The sequence below is a fragment of the Oncorhynchus masou genome, chromosome 33, assembly GCF_036934945.1.
Source record: "Oncorhynchus masou masou isolate Uvic2021 chromosome 33, UVic_Omas_1.1, whole genome shotgun sequence".
Classification (NCBI taxonomy): Eukaryota; Metazoa; Chordata; class Actinopteri; order Salmoniformes; family Salmonidae; genus Oncorhynchus; species Oncorhynchus masou.
Window position 1 is genome coordinate 16,536,831 of NC_088244.1, and position 18,343 is coordinate 16,555,173.

Sequence of the window (18,343 nt, forward strand, 5' to 3'; positions counted from 1 at the left end):
CGGCACCGTTATATAATAACCTGCAATCAGGTGAAAAAAGTTAGATTCCTGCACACGTTGGTGTCTAAACTCCATTTTCCACCATCCGAGAAAGTAAGCTATCGGTTAAATGGCATACTGACGAGACTGAAAAACACTATCATCACGTATTTTTTGGTGCAAATATAATGAACAACCTAAGCATATCAAGTGTTCCAAAATAGTATTTTATTCCATAATGTAAATAATCCAGTTGCAAAACTGTCAACATGAACTAAATGTATGTCTCTGTATGTATTCACATTATTATCGTGTTGGTTCAAGATAACACAGGATGAAAGCTAAGGTTGCAACAAAACCCTGACAACATTACAGGGTACTAGCAGCTTAGAAGCATTCCGTCAGTACCCAGCTTTGGCCCCTACACTAGAATTCATGAGAAACTGAAATGTGCATGTTTTTTGTTGTTGAGAAAAACAAAATGTACTGTAATTGAGACAGCGGACCACAGCAACGGGAACCAATTGTTCTACCTCAACCTCATTAATTTCTGTTTATAGGTTAACACGTTATAGTCCCAAGAGCCTAATTTAGGCTTTAACACACCATCCATATGCAAAGATGGCTAACTTTCCCTGCCAGACAGACAGAAAAAAAATAGTGTAACTGTGAAATCTGCAAAAAGGAAATGTTCATATACAACTATCTATTGCAGACATGAAACAAAAGTCTTATAATTTTACTTCATTAAAATACAAGGGTTTATATTTCAGATATTGAAGTTTCAGGCAGCAAGTCACTAAAATACAAACTGGATAGTTTGTACAGTCCATGTTATCAAAGTCTCCCAAAAAGCAACCCACACAAAGAAAGAAAACATATTGTTTCAGTCAGTCTCTGTCAGAGTATAAATAGGTAGGAGGGGAGTCCAATTAGTTTCCACCAGCATACACAGCCTGGTGTCCTCTCACTTTGGGTCCTCGATCGTGCCCTTGCTGAGGTCTGTCATTTTGGGGTACTTGACTTTCTTTTGGTCAAGTTCGTTCTGAGCCCACAGGAGCAGTTTGAGGAGCTTGGCCAGTTTGGGCGTTGACTCTCTGTTCTCGTAGTCCAGCACAGACTGGTTCACTTCACTCCACACCTTCAGGAAGCACACAGTGGACAGGAGGTATATTAAATCAGCATCAGTTATAGGTCAAAAGTTATGGCTAGAAGGGATACAGATTTTGTCAAAGTAATGTCAAATGTTGAATTTTTGTGCATTTTAGCTAACCCTAACTCTTTTCCTAACCTTAACTTAATTCTCCTAACCTGCTACATTAATTCTCCTAACCTGCAGAATAAATTCTCCTAAACTACTATGAAAAGTCAAATCTGACAAAACCACTATCCCATCTAGTCAAAACCAAAGTTCGTGTACTGACAAAATAATGAAATAGTAGTATAAACTTACAATATGCACGTTATTATCTATTTCTGGATTATGATAAGTGAGAATAAACACACCTTCTGCCTCTGCATTGTGTTGAGGAGGTCTCCGAAGGGTGACTCCTCAGGGTTGTCGAAGGCCAGCAGGGCCAAGGTTCTCTCCATCTCTGTCAGACACTCTCTACTCTCCTCCCCCTGCTCTGCCAGCTGGGACTGAGCAAACTCTAGTGCTGCCTCAGTCTCCCTCAGACGGATCAGCTCAATCAGGTGCTGCTGCTGCAGAGGGTAAGAGCAGTATACAGGGACAGTCAGGGGAGGAAAAGGAATATGGACAAAAAACAGTGGAGGGAATAATGAGACAAAAAGGATAGAGAGAGGAACAGATGGAAAAGAATGAAGAAAACGGCAAACAAAATAAGACTGACAAAAGAATTATAACAGGAGAGGCAATCTGCTTTTTACCTGTAGGTGAAAGTACAGGTAGCGGTTAGTGTCAAGCAGTTCTGGGTGCATGCTGTTGATGAGTGCGATGGCCTCCTGTATCTGTCCCTTCAGGATCATCTCCCGGATCTTTATCCTCTCGTCCAGAGAATCCAGGTCCACACTGGGCTCAATCCCAGACTCCATACGGAACTTCTCAGCTGCCTCCTTAAACCCCTCTGTTCAAACCAAAGATATACAATTCTCTGTTTAGATCAGGAAAACTAGCATCTACCTGTTACCAGGTTTTTCATTGTATGTCTGTGTGTATGGTTTCTATACCTGTCACCAAGTAGTTCATGATGAGCCTGTTCATGTCGGCCCTCTGAATGTGGACATTGTTGAGCTTCTCCATCCACTCTTCTCTTGTTATGTCCTCCGGCTTTTCACTATAACTCATCATGAATTGTTCTACAAAAAACATGCCCCCCCCCCATCATTGCCATGTTCATTGTAATTTGGCTAAAACTAAGGCTGAATGTTGAACACTGCAGTTAACTACTATGGATTGAAATAGCGGATGTGTCAGCTGTACAGTACACTTAATTATTATAGGTTCAACAAGCCTTATCATATAGCACATGAAATCATTGTTAGAAAATGTAGAATAACGACCATGCTGTAAAATTGTTGTATGAGATTGCCATGGATGTCATGTTAACGCCAATAAAGTATTCGTAAATAACGTAGGGGAAAGCTAAGTGAGTGTCATTTGGTATAAGCCGGAAGCTCAATAACGTTCATGCGGCCTTCGATGAAAACCACAACATTGAAGCCTTAAACTCAGCCGTTATCAAGCAAAACAACGCCATCTATTTGCCCTCACAGAATTTGTACAACATATACATATGTAACAGGGTCAGTTTAGTAACGTGAATATCTATTCGTATGAGTCAACTGTATTTTGGAAAAGCAAATATATTATTTTAAATACTGTACCTGATATTTTGCTGCTACTATTCAGCGGTAGCAATCAAGAGCGTCACACAGGAAAACTCACGGGATTTCATTGATTCCCCCAAAATGATTGGTTAGAGACTGCGATGACGCCTGGGTCACGTGGTAAGAATCGTGCGTGCGGCTTTTTTTTCAGTACCCGGACACTGAAAGAATGGGTGAGTCCCCAATATTCACATTGAAATAATACGTTTATTTGATTGATCTAACACACAAAAACTGTCTTGACAGTAGTCACAATATGATATTATGTCATCACACCATGTAGAAATGATTGTCGTGTATTATACATACGAAAAGTCGGCAGCACCAGCCACATGTAGCTAGCTGCCACATGTGAGAAAGACATTTCTGATATGAAAATGGATATCGAGTGGGTTAGAGATGTGAACTAGTGAGCTACCTTAACAAAACTCCCCTTCAATGTCCATGTAGGATACATCATGTTGTAGGGTGTTCGTTGGCTTATCTGGCCTCTTCTTGGCAGCTGCTTTCCCTCCTCGTCTCTGCGATGCTGTGCGCACACCAGATAATGATGCAGTCCTTACATTCACAGACCACTAGATATTCCCGTCCTTACTTATTGTACATGACGGAGGAAATATGGTTCAAATGTATACTTGTGGTGTATTATATTGATACAAGCACCTGCTATCTTTAAACTCAATCCGATTGTTTTCTTCTAGCCACATAGCCATGAAATCCTTAACCATTCTATTCACTACCTACCACTGCTGTTCAACATAACCAATTCCCACATTGGCGCTGACATGACCTGTAGAAGAAGCATGCATTGATCATTTTATGAGCTGTCAGTCAGTCTAGGGCAGTCATTTGGCCTAATCCTTCATACTGTCCATTTTGCCTCTCCTTTCTCCAGGCAAGTGCCGGGGTCTGCGTACAGCTAGGAAACTGCGTAACCATCGCAGGGAGCAGAGATGGCATGACAAGCAGTATAAGAAGGCTCACCTGGGCACTGCCCTGAAGGCCAACCCATTCGGAGGGGCATCTCATGCCAAAGGCATTGTGCTTGAGAAAGTGTAAGACATCACTGTAATTTAGCCTATTACTTCATACTGTATGTTTTGGCTTCCACAATTTAGCTAGCTCAAAAACATCTCTCCTTCTGTCTAGGGGCGTTGAAGCTAAGCAGCCCAACTCTGCCATCAGGAAGTGTGTCAGGGTGCAACTCATCAAAAATGGCAAGAAGATCACAGCTTTCGTCCCCAATGATGGCTGTTTGAACTTCATTGAGGTAAGAAGTTCTTTTCTATTTCTCATCATAGCTCTCTATTTCACATTACTCCATTACTCATCAAAGGTACATTTTATTTACTCAAGAACATCCATATATACTTTGGATATTGTTTTATTATAAATTAGCCATCTGATCTTTGGATTCTGTCATCTTTGGACTACCTGCACATAATTGTTAATTGTCAGGCATTTCATCATAACCACTGTTTTCAAATCCTCTTCCTCTCCCATCAGGAAAACGATGAGGTGTTGGTGGCAGGATTTGGTCGGAAGGGGCACGCCGTTGGTGATATTCCTGGTGTCCGCTTCAAGGTGGTCAAAGTAGCTAATGTCTCACTACTGGCCCTTTACAAAGGCAAGAAAGAAAGACCTCGATCATAGAATGTATACAGTCAAACAATAAAAAGTGGAAAATATTTTTTTATTTGTCTGTCCATTTTTCTAGGTGTTTATGGGGTTGTATTTTTTATTTTTTTTAATGATATGCCTTAGACTTGAATATTTTCTTTAGGCTTTGTAGCTTTGCATTAAATTGAGTGGACACACGTATAAAGGAAGCTGAACTGGATAGACACTAGTTGCTTGGTTAAATTTGTGACTTTTTTTATTGAACCTTTATTTTATCGGAGTCATAATGAGACCAAGGTATTTTACAGATGAGCCCAGAATTACAGAAATGCACACATCAAAAAGAAAATAGTCATACCAAACAAACACATGGTGGGATAATGGTATTGTTGCAAAGTATTCTTTATGCATCTAAATGTCTCCACATGCATAAATTGAAATGCGTGATAGATAATGCCACACTGAGAAAATGTGCATTCTGCAATCAGCAGCAGTGTGTTGTGCCTCCAGCAGGGGTATCCATATGGTTGTTTACAGTTTCTATAGCAACGGACTTGTTTTTCCTCCACTTTCAAGCAACTGAATTCTGCATAGACAGGAGTTACAAACAAGTATTAACAAAAGAGAGCAGGGGGTAAGTTATACACATTGCATGCAAACCTTGCATTTTTTTTTACATTTCACTTGAAATAAACTCTCAACTATAGTTATGAATGTACATTTAATGAATAACTCATAGATACTACAAACTAGCATGGCTAGCTAGCCACACCAACGATTTTAACTTCGAAGGCACACTGTTAACATTAGCATAAGCAAGCAAGGCAAGTGCTTATTGATTTAATAAATTACTTTAGACTTTTAAATATAAAACAATTATGGCAGAGGAAATGCATTGGCTGTGTTTGCAACTAAAATGCAATGTTAACTGATGGTTCAACAGGCTAAGGATTTTGCAATATTGTTAGTGTCTTCCTTCAGTAGTCCCTGAGATGCCTTCCTCCGCAGGGGTGTTCAAGCCACCCATGGGAGATGGTCTGAACCAGTACTCTGTTCTGCCACCCATCCCAAGCACACATTTGCAGGAGGGGGCTGCAGAGGGCGAGATGACTGTGCAGAAGAAGCTGCTGAGGCACAGGAGAAGTAAACAGCAGCAACAGCAGTTGCATAAGATCCTGTATGTCCCTTGAACTTTTTGTTATTAAATGTCAAGCCATACATTCACTTAACTGGTATAGTACTGAGATATTTAGGATGACAATACACATGATTGTCATTCTCTGTTTCAATTACATTGAGTCAAATGCAAGTCGTTTTTGGTTGCTGTAGTATTCACATTGTGCTCTTTACTCTTGTAGGGTTGCTAGTGCAATGCAGGCATACAAGAACGCTAAGGATTTAAGACCGGTGGCTCCCACGTCCCCTGAGCCAGAGTTCCCCCCTTCTGTGAGATATAAAGCTTTCTTATTGAGTTTCTCAGGCGGATCTCTGTTATCTCTGTTATGCTAATGTATGTCAGAATTTCTCAAAGTTGTCACCTTTTTATTTCACAGATGAGCAGTGAAGACCGAAGGCGTAGAGTAAGTTGGCTGCTTTTTGTTTTGTTAAGTTTCTTCTGGTCTCTGACAATTGTGTCTTTTTTTTGTTATGTGAGATGCCAACAAAATACTATGTTCCTAGTTATTTGTGTTCAAAATGATAAGTATCAACCTATTTTCCTATTTCCGCACTGTCGCTCCATTGTGGCCACACCTGCAGTTAAACTACATGTTCCTGAAGGAGTGTGTGGAGGGCAGTCCTGTGGTGCCCATCCAGCAGCAGTGGCTCGATGCCATGCTGACCCGCATTCCTCCCCAGCTGCGTGTGGGCCCTGGGAGAGACGAGCTGCTGCAGGAGCTATGTAGGGAGGTCAGCGAAAACTTCCTCAGCGGGATGGTCAAACACACAGGTGCGTGTATTCATGTCTATCTCTATCTCCACAATTATATACTAGTTCCAAATACAGATTTTTTTTAAACCACATTGTGGATCACTCTAATTGAGTTTTGAGACACTAAAAGGCAATCATTGTCAAACATGGTACAGGCGTAATCTATGTTACATTACATCATCTATACATACACATATATGCATAAACCAAAAAAAACTAAAATACAGTATAATAAAGGGACAGGTAGACACTTATAAAGAAACATCTCAGTTGAAAGATAAGGTTGCAGGCTTTGCCGCAGGCATTTACATTGTTACCTGATAAAAGTTGACACAATTTATTATTTTCATCCAGACTGTTAAAATGATAATTTTGTCTGGAAAGCTGACATAACATATCATCCCTAATGTCACTGTATAGCCCACAGTAAAGCAAGACATGAACTTCTGCTTCAATGGAACCATGGTTACAAAAAGTACATACTGTACATATTTATCTAATGGAGTGTTTGTGTATCAATATTGAGAGGGGCCACACTCCACATCTACATTTTGATATTGGAATTGCAGGCAATTAGCTTTATAACTGCAAAAATGTATTTCCACTCAATGGAAAAATGTGTAGAATTGCAGGAAATTTGCTTTAAAATAGCAAAGAATTCTCTCTGCCCCATGGAAAAAATGTGTAGAACTGTAGAAAACGTGCATTAAAACGGCAACATCTTATCTACATCTTATCCATGACAAAATGTGTAGAATTGTAGGACATTTACTTGAAAATGTACATTTCTCTCTGCCGTCACAAGGGGGGCCACTAAAATGTTTTTCCGCTTGGTGAATGGGCCCCCCTACCAAATCTCGCTTAAAGCCCCAAAAGGCTAGAGCCGGCCCTGGGGTTGTGTCCCTAAAGTTATTAAAAAGCAGTAGGTACGCAGTTTGTTCCTTTCAGGTTTGTTTATCAGTTGGTACCATTTTAGTTCATTGCTCTCTAAAAGTGTTGATTTAAAAGCATTTCTGTCAGGACCCGGTTACGAACCTGGGTCTCCGGAGTGAGAAACAGTCACTTAACCAACTGAGCCACGAATAGTCAGCAGAACCCAGAAGATGAGGCAGACACAGCAGTACTTAAGACGGTGTATTTAATAAAGTAAAAAGGAGAAGTCCTTCAATACAAAAATGGCAAATCCAAAAGGTGGTAGGAATAGCACAAAAAAAGCCTCAAGAGATACTCAAAAACAAAAACAGAATTCCACAAGAGCATCCACTGGAATCGACAAGAATACACAGAACACTAGGGCTGGGTGCTAACATACAAACACAGAGCACAGAACTGAGGGAAACTAAGGGTTTAAATACAATCAGGGGAAACGAGGCACAGGTGCAAATAATAATGGGAAACAAGGGAAAAAACATAAGGTCAAAAAGCACAATGGGGGCATCTAGTGACCAAAACCCGGAACAACCCTGGACAAATCCTGACAGAATCCCCCCCCTAGGAACGGCTCCTGACGTTCCTACCAGCTCTCTCAGGGTGGAGGGCCCTGAACTGACGAATGAGGTCAGGATCCAGGATGTCTTTGGCAGGAACCCAGGAGCGCTCCTCGGGACCGTAGCCTTCCCAGTCCACCAGATACTGCCAGGACCGCTGCACCCGGCGGGAATCCAGTATCCGATGGACGGTATAAGCCGGCTGGCCTCCAATGACACGAGGCGGAGGGGAGGTCTGTCTGCCGGGACAAGGGGAGAAAAAACAACAGGTTTTAACAATGAAATGTGAAATTAATCTTAAGGGATCTGGGTAAGTGTAGGCGATAAGAAACTGGGTTAACTCTCCTGGCAACCTTGAAGGGACCGATGTATTTTTGGGACAGCTTGCGAGACTCCACCCGTAGAGGTAAGTCTCTTGTGGAGAGCCAGACTCTCTGGCCGGGGCGCAGGGTAGGCCCGGGACGGCGACGTCTGTTGGCTTGTTGTTGGTACCTCTGTGAGGAACGCATAAGATTAAGACGGGTCTTCCTCCACATAAGCCGACAGCGTCTGACGAACTTCAAGGCTGAAGGCACTCTGACTTCTGCCTCCTGGTCCGGGAACAATGGAGGAGCATAGCCAAACTGACACTCGTGCGGGGACATACCAGTGGAGGAGGAGCGCAAGGTGTTGTGCGCGTATTCGGCCCAAACAATAAAGGATGACCATGTGGACGGGTTGTCACGAGTCATACATCGGAGGGTGGTTTCCAGCTCTTGATTCATCCTCTCTGTTTGGCCGTTGGACTCCGGATGGTACCCTGAAGATAGACTGGCAGAAGCACCCATGAGTTGGCAGAAGGCCTTCCAAAACCTTGAGGCGAACTGGGGACCTCTGTCAGAAACCATATCTTGAGGAATGCCGAAGACTCGGAACACATGATTAATTACCAACTCAGCCGTTTCCTTGGCAGAAGGTAACTTAGTCAGAGGGACGAACCTGGCCGCCTTTGAAAACCTGTCGATTATGACTAGGATAGTAGTATTGCCATGGGATGGAGGAAGTCCAGTAATAAAGTCCAATGAGATATGGGACCAGGGTCTGTGGGGAACAGGTAAAGGGTGAAGGAGTCCTTGAGGGCGGAGGTGAGAAGATTTGCCCTGGCAGCACACGGGACAGGCATTGACGAAAGTGGCAACGTCTTCTCTTATGGTAGGCCACCAGAACTTACGCTGGATGAACTCCAAGGTGCGACCTACGCCCGGATGACAGGTGAGGCGAGAGGAGTGCCCCCACAGAAGGACCTGAGTCCTCACTGCCTTGGGGACAAACAACCGATTGGCAGGACCTCCTTTCGGGTCCGGCTTGAGCACGTCTCACGGTATCCTCAACTTGCCACGAGATCGGAGCCACAATCTTAGCAGCAGGAAGGACAGGCATGTCCGTGTCATCTCGAATGGCAGGAGCGTAGACTCGGGACAGGGCATCCGGTTTGAGATTCTTCGACCCGGGCCGATAGGTGAGGATAAACTGGAATCGATTGAAGAAAAGAGACCATCTAGCTTGTCTAGAGTTCAACCGCTTCGCCTGCTGGATATACTCCAGATTTTTGTGGTCCGTAAGCACTTGAAACGGGTGAGAAGCCCCCTCGAGCCAGTGTCTCCATTCCTTCAATGCCATCTTAACCGCTAGGAGTTCACGATCCCCACATCGTAGTTCCTCTCAGTCGGGGTAAGCCGGTGTGAGAAGAAAGCGCACGGATGAAGCTTCTTGTCTTCACCCCTCTGAGACAGGACAGCTCCAACACCAACCTCTGATGCGTCTACCTCCACCACAAATGGTTCATCCGTAGTCGGTAGTATCAGGATGGGAGCAGAGAGAACGCGCTGCTTGAGTCCTTGGAAGGCCGTCTCAGCTTCTCTTCCCCACAAAAACCTTGCATTGCCACCCTTGGTTAAAGCTGAGAGAGGGGCTGCCACCAAGCTGAAGTTCTTGATGAACTTGCGGTAAAAGTTTATGAAGCCCAGGAAACGCTGAACTTCCTTAACGGATTTGGGGGTGGGCCAATCCGCTACCGCCCCTACCTTCCTGGGGTCCATTTGGACTCGACCGGGTTCCACTACAAATCCCAGGAATTGTACTCGGGATGAATGGAATTCACATTTTCCGGCTTAATGTACAGATGGCTGTCCAGGAGGCGTTTGAGTACTTGTCTGACATGCTTAGTGTGTTCTTGAAGGGAGCTCGAAAAGATGAGGATGTCATCCAAGTAAACGAACACATATGTTAAGCATATCCCTAAGCACATCGTTTATGAGCGCTTGGAACACCGCTGGGGCGTTGGTCAGGCCGAAGGGCATCACCAAGTATTCATAGTGACCAGTAGGCGTGTTGAAAGCGGTCTTCCACTCGTCACCAGGTCTGATCCGCACAAGATGGTATGCGTTCCGCAGGTCAAGCTTAGTGAAAACAACTGCTTCCTGGAGCAGCTCGAAGGCTGTGGCCATAAGGGGTAGCGGGTAACGGTTACGGACGGTTATGGCATTGAGTCCCCGGTAGTCGATGCAAGGACGTAATCCACCGTCTTTCTTGGCCACAAAGAAAAACCCTGCTCCCGCCGGGAGGTGGATGGACGCATGAGGCCTGCTTCCAGAGCGTCCTTGATGTAGGTATCCATAGCAGCTCGTTCGGGTGGAGATAGGGAAAAGATCTGACCCCTGGGGGGCAAGTGCCCGGAAACAGGTCGATGGGGCAATCGTAAGGTCTATGGGGTGGTAGCATGGTGGCCCTCTGTTTGCTAAACACCAGTTTGAGGTCATGGTAACACTCGGGAACTCGGGTCAGGTCGATGGATTCTAAAGACTCGGGAGTAGAACTCGGGAATTCTGGAAAATACAAGTAGCTTGGCACGTAGGACCCCACTGCTTGATAGTGCCCACAGACCAGTCGATGTGAGGGTTATGGCTGTGAAGCCAGGGGTATCCAAGGACGAGAGGGAACTCGGAACAGGAGATCAAATGAAAGTTCATCAATTCCTGGTGTTGGGAAACTGAAAGTCGCAAGGAGGTAGTGACATGAGTGACAAGTCCAGATCCCAAAGGGCTTCCATCCAATGTAGTGACCCTCATGGGTTCACTTAGAGGTTCAGAGGGAACGCCATTCTCCTTCGCCCAGACACCATCCATGAAGTTACCTGCGGCTCCAGAGTCTACCAAGGCTTGAAGGTGAAGCTTGTGGTTGTCCCAGGAGAGGGTGACTGGAATGAGCAGACGGGAGTTGGACGGATGGGAGGAGGTTATGTTTCCCGTTACAGTTCCCCCCGGTCTGTACGGGACAGAGCGTTTCCCTGGAGCCCGGGACACGTGGAACGGAAATGGCCCGGTTTCCCGCAATATAGACAGCGTCGCTCCCTCATCCGGCGGATAGGGGCTAGAGGTCTACGGTTGAGTTCTCTCTCTCTCAGACGCTGGTCAATGCGTGAGGCCAACTTGATCAGGGACTCGAGATAGTCCGGTGGTTCCCGAGTGGCCAGTTCATCTTGGATAGTGTCGGAAAGGCCTTTCAGAAAGCACACCGTGAGCGCCTCGTTGTTCCAGCCACTTGCTGCTGCCACCGTGCGGAACTGGATGGCATAGTCCGTCACGCTTCGCCAACCTTGGTGGAGAGTCAGGAGCTGTTTGGCTGAGTCAGAACCACTGCTTGGGCCTTGAAACACTCGTTTGAATTCCTCAGCAAAGGCAGAGTAGCTGGCACAGCAGGAACTATGGGCATCCCACACAGCAGTAGCCCAGGCCAGGGCTTTTTCCGACAGCAGGGTGATGATGTAAGCGATCTTAGACCGGTCGGTGGGAAACGACGAGGGTTGTAGCTCAAAGGAGAGAGAACATTGGGTGAGAAACCCTTTACAAGCACTTGGATCACCTGAGAACCGTTGGGGAGGTGGAAGACGAGGTTCAGCCAGGGGGTTAACTGCCATGGGTACGTGAATCTGAGGTACTGGGACGGGAACTGTTGCCGGGGTAAGACGATCAGATATTTGCTTAATGGAAGTCAGCATCTCCGACAGAAGATGAGAATGTCTAGCCATTAAGGCCTCTTGCTGAACCAGGGCGGCTTCGTGGCGTTGGACAGTCTCCTGGTGGTGGGACAGCATGGCAAAAAGGTCCTGGGAACTGGCTGCCTCTGGGTTCATTTTTGGCTCTGTGTTTCTGTCAGGACCCGGTTACGAACCTGGGTCTCCGGAGTGAGAAACAGTCACTTAACCAACTGAGCCACGAATAGTCAGCAGAACCCAGAAGATGAGGCAGACACAGCAGTACTTAAGACGGTGTATTTAATAAAGTAAAAAGGAGAAGTCCTTCAATACAAAAATGGCAAATCCAAAAGGTGGTAGGAATAGCACAAAAAAAGCCTCAAGAGATACTCAAAAACAGAATTCCACAAGAGCATCCACCGGAATCGACAAGAATACACAGAACACTAGGGCTGGGTGCTAACATACAAACACAGAGCACAGAACTGAGGGAAACTAAGGGTTTAAATACAATCAGGGGAAACGAGGCACAGGTGCAAATAATAATGGGAAACAAGGGAAAAAACATAAGGTCAAAAAGCACAATGGGGGCATCTAGTGACCAAAACCCGGAACAACCCTGGCCAAATCCTGACAATTTCTGTCATTTCTAGAGTACACTCTGTCTGTATCAGTGAGCTGAGTCATATGGATGAAGATGAAAGAAGGCTTTGACATGAAAAACATTTCTTTGCAATTGCAAGATCACTAGCCCCCCCCAAATATGTTTACATTCATTTGGTGTGATCTCTGCCATTTCTTTACAAACACATAGCCACTGGTGAAGCCATAGAGATTTGTAGACCATATCGCCTTGAATAGCAGCATTATATTATTTAGTTTTTAGCCATATAATGTTGTAGATTGTGTCTCACATCAGTATTTACAATCTGTCCCCTTTAGTGAGTACTGTGCTACAGAAACCACAGATGAAAGGGACAGTTCTGGCAAGACATAGAACTCCATCAGCAAAGTGAGTGTCTCAACAATACACACCCGGCATGTTCATAACTAATCAATACACCACAGAGACGGATTGGCATATTGTGGCAAATAATGTGCCATTTATTGATTGAATTTTTAATGAATCATATTTTGTCAATTATACTTCATATTTATTTGCAGGGCTCTCGATTTCTCCAGACCATGGCATGACAGCTTCGTGAGAAGTCGCAAGGAGATAAAGGAGAAATTACACATTCTTCATCCAGTGATGAGGATAATCCTGGACATCGGCTATGGTGCATTTTCACATCTGCTATTGGTTGATCTTACTGACTGCAGGTAAAATTGTTCTATCACAGCACCACAAGTATAAGAATAAACACCTGATTATCTTCAATTTCTGTCTTCACATATGTTTTTATTATGTATTATTCTTTTGTGTTGTGGTAAGGTCCACAGGACCTGTAGCCTGTGAGAGCCTGAAGCACAAATTGGCAGTGGAGTGTGAGAGGATCGAGGAGCGCATCATGAACACCTGGTTTCCCAAGGTCATCCACCTGCTGACCAGCAAGGACATGCTGCAGGGGGTCAGAGCCGAGAAACTGGACTCTTTCTACAACTGTGTCTCCACACTTATCTCCAACCAGGTGAGAAGGTGAGGTTTTGATCAATACTGGTGTTTTTAGGAGCAAGTCCAGCTTATCTTGATGTTCTGTTTTTGGTTGCGTTTTTCCACAGTTAAGATCCTTAGTGGAGAGAAGCGTGGAAGACTTTGTCAGCTTATTCGATCCGCTCAATGTCTACCAGTTGCCTCTCTTCCGCATGGATTTGACTTTTGATGATGAGAAGATGGAATTCTATCCCAGCTTCCAGGACCTTGAGGAATCTGTTTTAGAAATTCTGAACCTGATCACCAACACCATGCAGGTATGAATCTCACGAGTGTGTCAGGATATTCTTTGTCACACAAATGAATATGCTTCATAATCAGTGTGAATAAATACGTATTTGATCATAGTCCATATTTGGCTTTTCATCTTGTTGGTGACAAATCACTGCTATCTGATGTGGCTTCACAGAAAGTCCAGACGGTCCAGTCTTGGCTGGCTGAGGCCAACAGCTCTGTAATTGATGCCAGACTGGCGGACCATGTCCTGCTATGGGCTCAGACCACCATAAGGTCTGCCGTACGTAAGAACCTGGAGGAGCCTTATAAACACTTCCAGAACTATGGTGAGAAACTAACATTCTAATGTATATCAATTCAAGAGAACCGAATAGCCCAGCTACTTGGTTGAATGAAAGTGAATATTGTAAAGGTTTATCTGTCCTAAACCCTCGTTGCTTCTTTACAGTTGACAACTATGATTGGCTGGTCAATGGGACAGCACAGGGTATAGTGGACAGGTTTGTTGAGGAGGAACACTCTTTTGATGATTATACTGAGGTAAGGGAGAGCAAGACAGGTCAGGTTTGATAGCTACACATTTTGTATCTGGAGTAGTATATGGTATGAATGTAATATGTGTGTCTGTGTCTTGTTCCACAGAAAGTGGAAGAGTTCTGTGTCCTGTCTAAGGAGATTGTCAGTCTGCCGGCGATAGCCCACTTTGCCATGGTGCGTCTGGACTGTGAGGAGCTGAAACAAGGGCTGGCCAAGACGGCTAAGACCTTTGCTCAGATACTCCTGGAGAAACTAATCACCAATCACAGAGAGCACAGTCTGCAGTAAGATCACAGATTGATCCACCATTTATAAATACAGTAAATAATTGTCATATTCAATGCAAATCTTCCTCCTCTGTGCCTCTGCCAAGGATCTGCCAGGAGTTTGAGAACATCAAGGAGAAAGCCCTGAAGGTTCCTGAGACCACCGAGGACATGACTGACATGATAGCTTACATTGGTCATGCCAAGACAAAGGGTATTGAGGAGCTCAATGCCAAAATAATGGTAAGAAGCCGATGAAAAAGGGCCTAATCCTGTCTTAATACTCATGTAGTGCATAATTGGGAAAGGGAAATTTGCCCAACTGAATGCATTCAACTGAAATGTGTCTTCTGCATTTAACCCAGCCCCTCTGAATCAGAGAGGTGTGCGGGGTTGCCTTAATCGACATCCATGTCTTCGTCGCCTGGGGAACAGTGGGTTAACTGCCTTGCTCGGGCAGAACAACAGATTTTTACCTTGTCAGCTCTGGGATTCGATCCAGCAACCTTCCGGTTACTAGGTCCAACGCTCTAACCACTAGGCTAATTGACTTGCAGTAACTACTGTGTAACTACTGTGCAACTACTGTGTAACTGTGTGAGACTCATCATGAGCGTCTGTACCCTTCTATCTTTCGGCAGGAGACCCACCACAGACTGAACTACCTGTTGGACGTCCACATCTTTGACCCAGAAGACCTTGAGTTGAACTCTACAGTCCTCATCTGGCCACAAAAGATATACCCCGTGTTTGATCTCAATGATGAGGTAACATACTCCTTCATTCTGGATAAAGCAAAAACATTTTGCGTGTCAGTGAAGGGGATAATTAAGCCCTTCCACTACCATTATTGCTTTACGAAGAAAGAACCATCTTGTGCTGCGTCCTTCCCCAGGTGATGTTGAAGGCCAAGCAGAAAGGAGAGCAGGAGCTGCTGTGCCGTAGAGAGAGGCTGATGCTGGAGCTAGAGAAGCTAGGACGCAGAATGGAGGAGTTTGCAGAGTGCTCCGAGCTGGACATGATGCAGCAGGTAACAGCACAAGCGCTCTGGAATGTGTCTGTTAAGTTGATTAACATATCAGCCCATTTAGACTGATCTTTACCTTTTGATCAGTATGTGACTGATGTAAGGACAGTCCAGAAAAGGCTTCAGGATGCCGAGGAGGCCATCGACTTCATCAACAAAGAAGAGACTCTGTACAAATGGGACCTGTCGTCCTATCCCGTGGTGGAAGTCATCAAGGAGAGCATCGAGCCCTACCAGAAGCTCTTTGGCCTGGTGTTGAAGTGGCAGCGCACTGAGAAGAGGTCTGTGGGTTGTTTAGGTTGTTGTCATTCGCTCTATGTCATATCATCTGCTGTAGGTCCGAAAACAATGTATGGCTTCATGTCCCTGTCTGAAATGTTCAGGTGGATGGACGGCTCCTTCTTGGACCTGAATGGAGAGAGCATGGAGGTGGAGGTGGATGAGTTCTTCAGGGAGATATACAAGATGCTCAAGTTCTTCCAGCAGAAGCAGAAGAAGGCAGAGCAGATGGCGGGAGGAGGGGTGAAGAGGAGGCCCGGGGAGGAGGACCCGGGGAAGCAGGAGCGCCCCACTGCACTCATCTGCTCCACAGTCATGGAGCAGGTCAAGGACTTCAAGGTAACTACGTGGAAACAATTACCATGTGAGAACTTTTGTTTAGTGTTGGTCGGTTGTTTGTGGGGCTATAATGGATGTTTAGACTATAGACCAGTGGTAATTAAAGTCGACATCACTGCAGTGGGGTCGCCAAAATTAAAACGACATTTTCTAGGAACAAAAATTAAGAGTATAGATTATTGTATGAGACAATGTACAAATGTTTTTGAGAATGATAATTTGAAGAAGGAAAAAAAAGTTGAGTAAATGTATTTATTGGTTTCTTTTCATTTTGATGAGATATAAGTGCAATGAATTGAAGGTTATTTACTGATGTAAAAATAGAAATTTACAGATTTTTAAGGTTGTGTCATTAGATTTGGGGTGGTGTCGCAAGAAATTATTTGGCAAAAAATGAGGTCCCCATAAATTCTGCCGGAAAAAATTGGGTCCCTGCTGAAAAAGTTTGAATACCACTGTTATAGACCATAGATATATACTGTAGATGTATGACCTAATGACTTGACTTCTACTGCGTTTTTGTTCCCAGGAGCACATCCCCACGGTCTCCATTCTGTGTAACCCAGGTATCAGGGCTCGCCACTGGGTTCAGATATCTGACATTGTGGACTATGACCTCACGCCTGACTCTGGCACCACCCTGCGGAAAGTGCTCAAGCAGAACCTCACCCCGTACCTCGAGCAGTTTGAGACCATCAGTGCTGCTGCCAGCAAGGTGGGAAAGTGGGGATCATTTAATGAAAGAGACTTGTGTGACATGGGATAGCCCACAGCTAAGGATGCTCTGAACTGAAAAGCTCTAGTGTGAAAAGCCAATTTAAAGGGCTGATGAATATCTTCATATCTCCGACAGGAATTCTCTCTGGAGAAGGCCATGCAGACCATGGTGGAGGTTTGGGATGGAGTCTCCTTCCACCACCACCCCTACAGGGAGTCTGGGGTGTCCATCCTCACCGCCGTGGATGAGATCCAGACCATGCTGGACGACCAGATTGTGAAGACCCAGACCATGAGGGGCTCTCCCTTCATCAAGCCCTTCGAGAGCGAGATCAAGGTGGGCTTTATGTCAAAGCAACATTTCTTGTCCTCCCACTCTCTTTCTCACCCTGGATAAATGCTTCCTGTAGGTGCTCTTCCCCAAATCCTAACCTTAACCGTTATTGGAGAAAAGGCTAAGCTGACCCTAGAACAGCATCCAGGGGCGATTTGATCCTACTCTGATCCTCTTTGTGTGTCAGGTGTGGGAGGAGCGTCTGATCCGTATCCAGGAGACCATAGACGAGTGGCTGAAGGTGCAGGCCCAGTGGCTCTATCTGGAGCCCATCTTCTCCTCCGAGGACATCATGCAACAGATGCCTGAGGAGGGGCGGCTCTTCCAGACCGTCGACAAGCACTGGAAGGAGGTCATGAGGCACTGCGTCAAGGACCCCAAGGTAGGACAGCTTTTTGGTGGCCTCAAAGGTGCCATAATAGGGAGGATAAAGGGGTCTTTATAAGGGATGTCTTTGCGTGTACATAGCTATTTTGAATTTGTGCAGATTTTGTCAGCGACCTCATTGCCTGGCCTGCTTGAACGACTCCAAGATTCCAACAACCTTCTGGATAAAATCATGAAGGGACTGAATGCCTACCTGGAGAAGAAACGACTCTTCTTCCCTCGGTAATGAAATGTACAGTGTTTTGAAATGTTTGTCTCTAGTTGTGCAAGAATTCAGATTTAATTCCTATCCCTCTCTCCCATTCCTCCACCTCTCTCCCATTCCTCCACCTCTCTCCCATTCCTCCACCTCTCTCCCATTCCTCCACCTCCCTCCCATTCCTCCACCTCTCTCCCATTCTTCCACCTCCCTCCCATTCCTCCACCTCTCTCCCATTCCTCCACCTCTCTCCCATTCCTCCACCTCTCTCCCATTCGTCCACCTCTCTCCATTCCTCCATCTTCCTCCCATTCCTCCACCTCTCTCCCATTCCTCCACCTCTCTCCCATTCCTCCACCTCTCTCCCATTCCTCCACCTCTCTCCCATTCCTCCACCTCTCTCCCATTCCTCCACCTCCCTCCCATTCCTCCACCTCCCTCCCATTCCTCCACCTCCCTCCCATTCCTCCACCTCTCTCCCATTCCTCC

The 18,343-nt window shown here is 45.3% G+C and overlaps 3 protein-coding genes across 3 annotated transcripts in view; 2 read left to right on the plus strand and 1 right to left on the minus strand.

Annotated features, from left to right (window-relative positions):
- Nucleotides 1-187: 187 nt before the first annotated feature.
- On the minus strand, nucleotides 188-2,915 carry LOC135527895 (glucose-induced degradation protein 8-B homolog). Its single transcript, XM_064956532.1, has 5 exons — nucleotides 2,827-2,915; nucleotides 2,170-2,298; nucleotides 1,870-2,066; nucleotides 1,486-1,683; nucleotides 188-1,120 (listed from the first exon to the last, which is right to left on the minus strand). Exons 2-5 carry the CDS (start codon nucleotides 2,288-2,290, stop codon nucleotides 947-949), a joined length of 690 nt encoding a protein of 229 aa, XP_064812604.1. The 5' UTR covers nucleotides 2,291-2,298; nucleotides 2,827-2,915; the 3' UTR covers nucleotides 188-946.
- On the plus strand, nucleotides 2,909-4,517 carry LOC135527896 (small ribosomal subunit protein uS12). Its single transcript, XM_064956533.1, has 4 exons — nucleotides 2,909-3,002; nucleotides 3,725-3,884; nucleotides 3,979-4,099; nucleotides 4,336-4,517. Exons 1-4 carry the CDS (start codon nucleotides 2,999-3,001, stop codon nucleotides 4,480-4,482), a joined length of 432 nt encoding a protein of 143 aa, XP_064812605.1. The 5' UTR covers nucleotides 2,909-2,998; the 3' UTR covers nucleotides 4,483-4,517.
- Nucleotides 4,518-5,422: 905 nt separating this feature from the next.
- dnah12 (dynein, axonemal, heavy chain 12) overlaps nucleotides 5,423-18,343 on the plus strand; it is a 41,650-nt gene continuing 28,729 nt past the window's right edge. Inside the window, exons 1-20 of the mRNA XM_064956540.1 lie at nucleotides 5,423-5,626; nucleotides 5,808-5,895; nucleotides 6,003-6,029; nucleotides 6,208-6,397; nucleotides 12,821-12,890; nucleotides 13,043-13,201; nucleotides 13,314-13,509; nucleotides 13,601-13,789; nucleotides 13,942-14,095; nucleotides 14,218-14,309; nucleotides 14,412-14,590; nucleotides 14,680-14,815; nucleotides 15,214-15,339; nucleotides 15,468-15,602; nucleotides 15,687-15,880; nucleotides 15,983-16,217; nucleotides 16,747-16,932; nucleotides 17,071-17,271; nucleotides 17,456-17,650; nucleotides 17,756-17,877. Of these exons, the coding sequence (XP_064812612.1) occupies nucleotides 5,442-5,626; nucleotides 5,808-5,895; nucleotides 6,003-6,029; nucleotides 6,208-6,397; nucleotides 12,821-12,890; nucleotides 13,043-13,201; nucleotides 13,314-13,509; nucleotides 13,601-13,789; nucleotides 13,942-14,095; nucleotides 14,218-14,309; nucleotides 14,412-14,590; nucleotides 14,680-14,815; nucleotides 15,214-15,339; nucleotides 15,468-15,602; nucleotides 15,687-15,880; nucleotides 15,983-16,217; nucleotides 16,747-16,932; nucleotides 17,071-17,271; nucleotides 17,456-17,650; nucleotides 17,756-17,877 (3,059 nt within the window). The 5' untranslated portion in view covers nucleotides 5,423-5,441. The remainder of the gene's footprint in view (nucleotides 5,627-5,807; nucleotides 5,896-6,002; nucleotides 6,030-6,207; nucleotides 6,398-12,820; nucleotides 12,891-13,042; nucleotides 13,202-13,313; nucleotides 13,510-13,600; nucleotides 13,790-13,941; nucleotides 14,096-14,217; nucleotides 14,310-14,411; nucleotides 14,591-14,679; nucleotides 14,816-15,213; nucleotides 15,340-15,467; nucleotides 15,603-15,686; nucleotides 15,881-15,982; nucleotides 16,218-16,746; nucleotides 16,933-17,070; nucleotides 17,272-17,455; nucleotides 17,651-17,755; nucleotides 17,878-18,343) is intronic.

What these genes read in the sequence shown, in the direction of transcription:
- LOC135527895 (XM_064956532.1), bottom strand. Translation starts at nt 2,290, where the DNA reads ATGATGAGTTATAGTGAAAAGCCGGAGGACATAACAAGAGAAGAGTGG. An exon ending in CATGAACTACTTGGTGACAG is followed by an intron (nt 2,067 to 2,169) that starts GTATAGAAACCA and finishes TGGTTTGAACAG; the next exon opens with AGGGGTTTAAGGAGGCAGCT. An exon ending in ACCTGTACTTTCACCTACAG is followed by an intron (nt 1,684 to 1,869) that starts GTAAAAAGCAGA and finishes TACCCTCTGCAG; the next exon opens with CAGCAGCACCTGATTGAGCT.
- LOC135527896 (XM_064956533.1), top strand. An exon ending in GGCATTGTGCTTGAGAAAGT is followed by an intron (nt 3,885 to 3,978) that starts GTAAGACATCAC and finishes CCTTCTGTCTAG; the next exon opens with GGGCGTTGAAGCTAAGCAGC. An exon ending in GCTGTTTGAACTTCATTGAG is followed by an intron (nt 4,100 to 4,335) that starts GTAAGAAGTTCT and finishes CTCTCCCATCAG; the next exon opens with GAAAACGATGAGGTGTTGGT.